This window comes from Cottoperca gobio, chromosome 3 (assembly GCF_900634415.1).
Source record: "Cottoperca gobio chromosome 3, fCotGob3.1, whole genome shotgun sequence".
Lineage (NCBI taxonomy): Eukaryota > Metazoa > Chordata > Actinopteri > Perciformes > Bovichtidae > Cottoperca > Cottoperca gobio.
The window spans coordinates 16,556,095-16,566,377 of NC_041357.1; the positions used below are offsets into that span (position 1 = coordinate 16,556,095).

General features: G+C 40.4%; 1 protein-coding gene across 7 annotated transcripts in view; it reads left to right on the forward strand.

The window, feature by feature from the left end:
- The window catches only part of lmo7b (LIM domain 7b), a 28,022-nt gene extending 21,979 nt beyond the window's left edge, over positions 1-6,043 (forward strand). For 4 of the 7 annotated variants that reach the window (XM_029428492.1, XM_029428493.1, XM_029428496.1 and 1 more), the window contains 11 exons: positions 1,035-1,060; positions 1,192-1,299; positions 1,413-1,502; positions 1,991-2,175; positions 2,433-2,477; positions 2,806-2,858; positions 2,951-3,122; positions 3,228-3,404; positions 3,520-3,628; positions 5,004-5,106; positions 5,400-6,043. In XM_029428492.1, coding sequence (XP_029284352.1) covers positions 1,035-1,060; positions 1,192-1,299; positions 1,413-1,502; positions 1,991-2,175; positions 2,433-2,477; positions 2,806-2,858; positions 2,951-3,122; positions 3,228-3,404; positions 3,520-3,628; positions 5,004-5,106; positions 5,400-5,422 — 1,091 coding nt within the window. In that variant the 3' untranslated portion in view covers positions 5,423-6,043. The remainder of the gene's footprint in view (positions 1-1,034; positions 1,061-1,191; positions 1,300-1,412; positions 1,503-1,990; positions 2,176-2,432; positions 2,478-2,805; positions 2,859-2,950; positions 3,123-3,227; positions 3,405-3,519; positions 3,629-5,003; positions 5,107-5,399) is intronic. The other 3 variants (XM_029428494.1, XM_029428495.1, XM_029428498.1) reach the window with 3 other exon arrangements.
- Positions 6,044-10,283: the final 4,240 nt, after the last annotated feature.

Genomic DNA, 10,283 nt, shown 5'->3' on the forward strand with positions numbered 1-10,283 from the left:
AGCTGACGGCACCGACTATCTATAACATACCATGTGTTGTGCAACAGATGCTGCATTTAGTGCTGATTGTTTAATGCTGTCCTTTGTGGTTGTTGATGACTCTGATGTGTGTCCTACTACAATGGCTTCTCTCTTCAGGCTCTGCAGGATTCAGCTCATGGGTTTACTTGTGTGGTAAATGTTTGCATTGTGTGCAGTGTTTTTCTTAACTTGTTTTGGATCATCATCACCAGATGAACAAAGTGATGCATTTGTGTTGTCATACAGCGTGGGAATACCTTTTTTTATTTACCATGGCATGCTTAGCTCCTTGCTGAACTGTTTCTGCTTCAGTATTTGTGTGCAGTATCTTTAGGCTGGGGATATGTAAGCAGATAAATGTGCTGTTTTACATGCAGACTTGCTGATCCTTGGTCAGGACTAGTGAATGTTAACCACTCGTCTATTCACTGCATGTGAGCCACCTGACGTTTGATAGTTATGACCAAATATTTGAGCCAGTCCTGCTTGTAAAGCTCTACAAATATGACATTATAATTATGTTCATTCTGTCCTACTTGTTCAGGTTTTGGTCTTCAGTGAATATTGTTTTGTAGCCGCTAAGGCATCCAGGGCAGTATACTTGAATCTTGTTTACTACGTGGCCCGCTAACCTCCAGCTCTGGAGTCGATGCAAACCGTACACTGCATGTTGATACTGCTTCTGGCTACATCTATATCCAAAGTTTTTGTGCCATATAGGAAGATGTTGCAAAACATTTGTCAGGGGTCAGCAGGATAAACAAAGTAAAGTCTGTAGTATTTTGTCTGCAAGTGATCTATTGCAAAACAGGGCAAAGACTCTCAAAAAGACAAAATACATGATGCATGAATAGATAATCCATTGTTTCACTTCATGGATTCTCAGTCTTCTCATGTGTCCCCAGCCTTTGTGTGGAGTACGTGTGGCCTATAGGACATTGTACACAACTTGATCATCTTTTAAGAGCTATTGTATCGTGTTCTCTCTGCTGACCTGTTATTTTCTCACACAGGAGGTTCAGAATCTGCAATATCTGATGTAAGTTACCACACCACTTGATCAAAGGATGCTTGTATGCATGTTCAAACAGAAGTTATGCATGTGTGTTGAAAGAGTGTGTGCTGCACTGTGATCCTGTTTGAGCCCGCAGTCTGTCTGTGCATCACCAGCTCCAGGTGCCATCCCTCAGCCCCTCCTCATCCAGCTGGTCGTGGAATCATGAGGAGGATCGAAGGCGTCAGGAGAAGTGGCAGGAAGAGCAGGAGCGCCTCCTACAGGTGAAGACTCTTCTTCCCAACACAGAACTACAGGGCACACTCTTTATTTTAATCTTCCATCTAAAGTTTAAAGCAACATAAGAATGGATTTTTGTGTGTGCTTGTTTTTTCAGGCGCAATACCAGCGGGATCAGGAGAGGCTTGAATCAGAGTGGCGGAGGGCACAACTAGATGCAAAGGGGGAGTTATGCAGGAAGTCAGGGGTAATGTTGAGTGATCCTCCTGAGCCTTTTCTAAGCTGCACATGTACAGTTATAACTGAATGGCCATAAAAACGCATTTTATATCGGATGTTTTCTATAAAGTCGCCAAAGAAAATGTTTACCCCTGATTGACAGTAACACCTACAAAACATTTTCTTTACCTACAGAACACAGTACTCTAATCAAGATCCTAAGATTTTACTCAACATTGTGATGATATAAGACTAGTCCAATTATTTTTAATCAGAAGATGTGACACATCTGTGACTACCGTGCTGACGGGAATAAGTACAAGCTGCCACAGCACACCTTTACTGCTAATTAAATGCACATTTTATGGCCTCTGCTTTCCCTTTTTTATACAGTTTTGGGAATCCCATGAGACTTACTTGAGAGTCCCTGGCCCAGATAAAATGTCAGTGCTCTTCATTGTTTTGTTTTTTATAGAATGTCTTTTTTTTTTCTCGTCTTTTTTCATGCATTTAAAGCAGAACTCTTTTGAGATGACCAAGAGTGTTGAGATCCCTGCCAGTACCCAGCTTCATGCGAGTGGATCAACAAACAAAACCAGAGAAGAGCAGCGCCCTGACCGAGAGGAGCTGAAAGAAACGGGATCTAAACCTAAAAGTAATGCACAAAGAGAGCGACGTGACAAGATTTCTGGACAAGCCTGGTACATCAACGTTTTTCTCTCCCCCTTGTTTTAATGTCACCAAAATTGTCAACTCGTGTCCATCCTTGCTTATTGCAAAAGTATTATATGCATGTGCAATCACTGGGCTTACTATTGAATGACAACTTTTAAAATTATAAATATTTAAACATGACTAGGGGTTTTTTCTCTGACTTTTCTACTTTGCTGTTGCTGAATCTGCTGCACTGCTTTCTGCTTTTGCTGGGACCTAATGCTTTCTATGCTTCACCTTTTAGGGCTCAGGACTCCTTCGGCTTTGCTCAGCTGTCTGCTTCACACAGGTCAGAACAAGATGGACTCAGCATGACTTGGAACTAGTTACCGTGTAAACGGTTCTCAATATTTAGCTTTGGGCATAAAAGGTCCTAGTGTAGTATGTCTGGAAGCGTTGCAGTATTAGTTTTGTTCTAAAAGAATTAATATGAACCAAGATGATTACCTATTTTTAATAGGTGGGTATTATTTACAACTAAATGTACCTCTTGTGACAGGATGACCCACCTTGAAGCCATCGTCAGCATGCAATCAGTTTGGTGCATGTTCAATTATTCTGAAAAAGAGCTTGTATTTTTTTTTGTTGCATTATGTTTTGTTTTTTTTCTCCAAAAGGGCAAAGTCCTTGTCTACCCCAGCATTAGCTGGCTCCCACACACAGACGAGAGGTGAGTCTACCTTCTGTCATAATAATACCCCCTGTTCTAGTGCGCTAACACCCCCCCCCCACACACACAAACTCACACTTTAATTGGTCTAGGTGATGAGAGGAAAAGAAAAGGACAGTCTGTGTCTAACGCTGAGAAAGACAGGCAGCAGATTTTGGAGGAGATGAAGAAAAGGACTCATCTTCTGACCGACAACAGCTGGATACGTCAGCGCAGCAACAGCTTTTACAAGGAGCCAATCTATGTTGGGGTTCCTATGAAGAGGTGCGTGTATTTGGGGTGGGGCTCCACTGCACCTTTTTGGTTTCACATTTCCTCCCTGTCTGTGTCCTTTTAACCTCTTACTACCATTTGACGTCTTCTCTGAAGGTATGAGTCTCTGGACGACCTGGATACTTTGCGTCAGTCGACCACTACATTCGGTTACCCTCGTCCCCACTCAGCTGCTCCAGGTTTCTGTGCTCCAAGCAGGAACTCCTCCTCCCGCTACAGCACTGGATCAATGTTACCCCAGAGAAATACATTTGACTCATCTCATCTTCGCAGGTATGTAGTTCATGCACGTATAGAGTCTGTCCCTCTTCTGCATGTTGTAATGCTTTTATTTTCTGTATTTTATCATTCATTTTTGGCCTCACACTGTTATCATGTGCTGCCCCAGGATGGTCAGTGGCAGGAGGACTTGCTGTGTGTGTGAGCGTGTCCTGGGTAGTGGGGCAGCCATTGTCATAGAGGCCCTTAGTCTCTGCTTCCACCTCGCCTGTTTCCAGGTGAGAGGTCATGACCGGGTTAAGGTGCGGTCACAGTAGCTCCAATCCCTGCACAATACACATTATTACACTGCCAGACTAAACGCCATATAATCTCCTTCCACCTGTTGTACACATTTTCATTGTGTGTATAAAAATTCAGAAATATTAAGAACTCCAAATATCACAGAACGGCTTTTACACCTGGTTGAGGTGGAAAAGAAAAACTAAACGTGACCCAGTGCAATAGAAACAGTAAATAGATCATGGTGTACATGAAGCATGTGACTTATTTGTTGCTTAAACTTCCACTTCACTGAATAAAAGAAACTGGCAGCAGGAGAAGAAATGTATGTGTTAACATAAAACAAATGTTAAGGTCAAGTCAGTCAAATTTTATTTATAGAGAAAAATGACAAGTGTAGACCAAAGCACTTTTACAGAGAAATTTAAAATACAGTTAATATGATTAAAATAAATGGTTAAATGGACATTAACAATAATACATTAAACTAGATAGCCATATTTCATTACATTTTCAACATGGGGATCTTTTAATTACATCCTCTGGTTCAGCCTTCTTCTTCTGCAATTGTTTAACACCACCAGCTGTTTATCTTAATTCGCTCAACTCCTAATATACATGTGACAGCAGTTAGAGAAACATGCAATTATTTAAATTCTTCTTGAAATCTTCAATACATTTGGATGGAAACTTGACTAGGGCCTGCGTCAACCCACGCTCTTTCTACCCAATATGTATTTCCCGCGTCAGACGCGTGACATGACATCCTTTTTTGGTGGACTTTTAGTTAAGACTAATGTGACCGCACCTTTTAGCAAGGTTAGCAGAAGTATCTCATTTTGTAGTTACTGTCAGTATAACTCTAAAGGCACCTGCTAGCAGAAGCATTTCTGATACGTTTCCTAACCAGTTTGTTTCCTAGTCTGTCAGGCGTCTGGCCTGGTGGTCATGTCTGGTGTGGTAGTCCTGTGTGCTATTTCTCTCTCTGTCTCTAGTTTCTGCATGTGATTGGTTTAGTGGAAGAAGCCCGCACGCTGTCCTGCTTCGCTTTTAGATGCTTGTCGTGAAAATCTCACCTGCAGAAAACCCAAATATTTAGTCTGCCTATGGTCATTAGCATGTAGATGTAAAAGTCGATTCGCTTCTACAACTCTCTGCTTCATTTAAAGCTTTATAGCACTGAGAATATTTATATACGATGCATGCGTTTTGTTTGCAGAAACGAAGCTTAGTTCTGTGTGTGTGTGTGTGTGGGTGGGTGGCGGACAATCTGGTGAAATGATTTAGACACGGAAGGCCCACGTTACAGGTCAGCTGGATTTCTCTTACGTAGTGCTAGATTGTTTTCTCACCTCTCCGTCCTCCTCTCAGTGTGTGGGCTGCCACCAACATCTCGGAGGAACTGAGACTGGAGTCCAGGTTCGAATCCGAAACAGGAAACCCCACTGTGAGCCCTGCTATTTCCAACTCAAGTGTGAGTATTGGTCTTTGTGAGACGATAACTTTGTCTGATTTTTCTCAGAAACGCATCACACCTCTGTTTCTTTACCTCATGTCACTAGCCTTCCCACATTGGCTTTTCTTTCCTTTCTGAATCAATGCAATTGTTCTTTTATGGCCAATTTCCTTGCTGTGAAAACCAGGAATGAATCCTAATCACGCACTTAAAACCAAATGTTCTTGAACTGGGCTTAATCACAGTCTAGGAATTGCATTTAATTTGCTTGTCAATTAAAACTGTATTATTAATGCTTGTTAACATTTTAGCCGGAGGTGCCCCCCCCATGTGACCAACATGCCGTACTCCAGATCACAGAGTAAGCAGCAGAACCACTGGGAACTCCTGTTGGATAAAACTACGAAGAACTTGGTGGCGACGACATCTACGCCGACGAGCCATGACGTTTGTTTCCCACAGTAATTGCTGGTAAAACTGTGACTCTATGATGTGATATAAAATCTTGACAAAGTAGACTCTTAATGGCAGTTTTTTAATCAAATGTGGTTATTATGGTTACTTAGTTTGTCGGCCCTTTTTATCTGCTAATTTGTTTTCAAGAAAATGTAGATTTAATATATGAAATAAAGTAATTATGGGAATTATTAGTTTGATTGATGCTTTTATTTTGATGTCAGTGTTGCTATTTGTCATATCATTGTGTTATATGTGATATTTGTCCAATAGTGCATTAAATATATCAGATCTTTCTTGTTAATTTAACCCATGTATGGGGGGGGGCACATTTGAACTTGTAGCCTAATGAAGCACTTTCTGTTCTATTGTAATCTCACCAAGTGCACTTTGGGATAAATAATTGGTATATACAGTATAATGTATGCATTTCTCACATAGAAATGGGAATCTTAATTGAAATGTCTTTAATAAAGTGCACTGAATATAATCCATCAGGGTTTCTATTTGTTATTCCGTTGTGTACCACATGGTGGCATCATTGATCTCATAGTAAAACAGAAGCGTCAGTGTCATACTGTCGCTACAAATGTCATTTAAATATGCACAAATTATTTGAACAATGACACTACTTTTCATTTATTTAAAGTTTTAGGTCTGTAGTGTACAATATGACTTCTATTTTGATATTTTAAGATGGTAACATTTTATGACAGCCTAGAAGAACTTTCCACCACCAATAATATGACTTCAGCTGACAACAAAGCATCTAGTAAGCGGGACCAAGAATTGACGGCGACTACATAGAAGGCAGCACATATATTTAAATATCTGTTGGTACCCCGTGCACAGCCGTGCTGCTCTTCTCTCCAGTTTAAATGTCAAATGTTCCGCTTGCTCTAATTTTGTGAAAGAGTATAACCTTTTATTTCATCTTAAAATCTGTGGTGTGACGCAACATATCATTCGTGTGATGTATCAACATTTCTTAGAAATAAAATGGGACTAAATGATGTGCTTGTCTGCAGTAAGGTTTATGGGGGAGGAACCTTGTAAAGCTTATCAGTTTCTTGTGTTTAAATAAATACTGTGGCAACTAATTCAGTTATCTGTGCCACAAACCAGAGCCAATAAATGTTTTGGTTCAAATATTTGATAATTTGTTGCACTTGTATATGTTTGTTTCCTAATCTGACTCTACTATAGTGTATAGCGTTTGGGTAAACATAGATAAAGATATTGGATATCTGTGTCTTGTAAGTCTTGTTCAGACGGTTTGGATCTAACTGCTTTGAAGTGCATTTTTGGCAAAGCATTACTAAAGGAATCAAGTATACTGTATGTTGTAATAAACAGCTGAAGCAATGTGTGGCTTGATGATAAAGGACCTCTTTCTGATTTTTTTAAATGTCTGTCAAACCTTTAAATGCACACTAGTTGGGACTGCAAATATTTTTTATTTCTCGATTTATAGATATTATACCTTGTTCCCATTGGTATTTTTTTTTTTTTTTTACGTAAACAGGATTTTTCTTTTCTGCTGAACAAAAAACCCATTCACCTCCATTGTGTTGTGTGAGGAAGTCAGAGCATGTTCTGTGTAATTAGGATGAATTGACCTTTTTTTTTTTTACAGGAAATTGGTGAAGCAAAAGAATGTTTTCTGTCCACAGACCTTTAAATGGGGAAGTGCCGTGACCTAAATCAATAGGTTTAAGAGTCTGTAGTTGTGTGCTCACTGGTTTAAAAAATAAGTTATGGTTAAATGTGGACATTTCAAAGGTTGGCTCTAAGTTATACATCACAATTATTTGTGGCATGAGGAAGGTTACACTGCAGTAATGAAGCCTGTGTGTGAGTAAACTACTGGAGCAGCACAAAGCAGTATTTGATCCATATGAGGAAGTTGTGTAGCAACGTAAATCACACATTTGCAACAACTCGCACATACCTCACTGACTCTCTTCTGTCACAGCGATTTCTTATACCACATGTCGGATACATATCTGAGGTGAGCTTCAAGAAAATCTTTACGAAGATGTTATCTAGGTCGCCTTGGCAGTGACTACACTCTGAGCTCTCTTTGCAGCAGATGCAGTCAAACTGAGATGTTAAACATTGGTCATCCAGCGCTTTTGGCCTAATAGATTTTGGAGGGGAGAGTTCAGCTCCCTAAAGGCAAAAGCAGAGACATTTTTCAATTTCTGGCATGCTCCATCTGTTTTGGAGGACTCTTGTGACTCCAGCCTGAACCATTTTAATATCACAAGTACAGTGACTAGGACAAAGCAGAGGCTCGAATGGGACATTAGTTACTTCAAATCTAGAGTTGAAAGGTTAAAAAGACTGATTTAATGCTTTTATACTTGCAGAATGTTAACTTTTTTTCCAATAGAAACTCAGTACGTTTTTAAATGCCTAACTGTAGTGTAAATGGGAATAGGTTACCATGATGAGACATGATGGGAGAGATCTGTCTTGTGCATCACTGAGACATTTAAAAAAAGCTGCTGTTTTCTGGTTTATGATTGCAGAGCAGCCAAGTGGAAAAGTGGGACCCTAATCTTGGTCAAAGAATCTTTCAGTGCTGCCTGTGTGGGTATAGGAAACGGTTTCTCTTTCTTAATTGTCATCTAAGATATCACAGAAAGTGACTTCCTCTTAGTGATTTGCTCACATGAATACAATTATCTTTAAGCAACTGTCATTCTAAAGCAACATTTTAACTGTGCTATGCTGGCCAACCCACATCTAGCCCACAAGGGATTAGTGTGGGAGCTCACACTGCCCACAGTAAAACCACACCTACCCACAATGAGCTCTCAGTGCCACCTTAAAGAACTGCTCTTTTTGATATTTAATAACTGTTTCATAGCTATTGAGATTCATATCTTCAAGCTGCTTCCACACGATCAGTGGTAAAACAGCGCTGGCCGAGCTGTTGTTTTCCAATAAAGAGTGGTGCTGCCCGACCAGGAGGAAGTGCAACCCTTGGTGTGGCGCACCGCTCAAAGTTCAAATTATTTCAACTTTGACCTCAATAGCCGCTGACCTTTCAAAATGCAACCAATGAGGTAACAGCTGTGGGAAGCAGGGAAGGAAACCATAGGAGCAAAACTAACTAGCTCTGTGCTCTACCTCACGGTGAGCACAGAGAACATTTCCTATCAAGTGCAGGCAGCTTAACAATACACTAAACAGTTGGAGCTTCTGTAACACAGCTTGACATTTAAACACTGACAAACTGACACAGGAAACAGTAAAGAGGAAGTGGGCGTTTCTGTGCCTCGCAGATATCTGGCCAGTGTCCTCTCAGTGTAACATCACTGCTGTAACAATGTCCAGAGCCCTAACAGATAGGCAAGAGTGACAGAGACGTCCAGCTGGACACAAAGAAAGGCGGGACACCTGGAATCTGTTTTTATAATCCTCACTTACACTGTAATGATGACTGAATGTGATGTTTTGGGCCATAATTCATGTCATCATTTCCTTGGTGGAAAAAGCCCTCTTATATTTTATGTAAAAGTAGCGATAACATTCTGTTACAAGTACAAATCTTTCATTCAAGTAAAAGTACAAAAGCATTAACAGCCGAATGTACTTAAAGTATTAAAATAAAAGTACTTGTTGAGCAGAATGGCCCCGTCAGAGAGTTATTTTATGTCATATTATGGAATATTGTCACTGATGCTTACACATAAACAGCATTTTAATGTTACAGCTGGTGGAGGTTGAGCACATTTGAACTACTTTATATACTTCTGTATAGTTCAATCTGTAGCACAGTAGAATATTTTATGAATATATCATATGTTTTGTAAAGTAACTTGTAAAGTAAGCTGTCAGATACATGTAGTGCAGTGAAAATAACAATATTTCACTCTGAGATAGTGGAGTAGATGTATAAAGTAGCATAAAAGTGAAATACTCAAGTAAAGTAAAAGTACCTCACCTTTCCACCACTGATAGATGTTGAGATATGGAGTGACCGACTGACAGACATTGCCATCCTTTTGCCATCCTCTGTTTAAAAAAAGGCCAATTTACTGGATCCAAATTGCAGGTGCTGTTTTGTTGAACCATTGCCCAAAGGACAAAAATAATACAGTATCTTACTATTCATGAAATGGCATTACAGATCAAATTTAAATGACCTTAGTAAGAGTCTCACAGACACACTTTTCTCCACATCTTGCCCTTTCAGACAGCACTTGAGGGAGGGAGATGTGGGGTTGCACTTTTTGTGAAAGGAAGCTCGCTGCAGCCACAGCAGGGGAGGAGGATGCTCCCTCTCTTCCTCTCTGTTCCCTGCAGCTGATTGATGCGGGCAGCCTTTTACCTTTTAGTTTACCGCCGCAGTGCAAGGCTCAGCTTTGTCACTGGGAGCTGTACCAATCTCCGGTCTGCTGCTGGGCACTGAGAGCAGCTCAGCGGAGACTGGCGACATTTACACCCTCCCTCTACCCAACACAACTACACAGAGCAGAAAGAGGAACAGAGATTTATGCTCAGCATACTGAGGTTGAATCCTTGCAGAAGACAGATAACATGGCCACCGGAGGATCACAAATTTTAATCTGTCTGTCTGCAGCTATACCTGGGTTTTATCCCCCCCTGGCTGATACCATGACATGCAACTTTTAAGTGTGTCAAAAGCAAGAAAGTTGCATGCGAAAGGCAAAACTATCTACAAGTATTTGAAGCACTAAAACGTATTGAAGTGTCTACAGTATGTC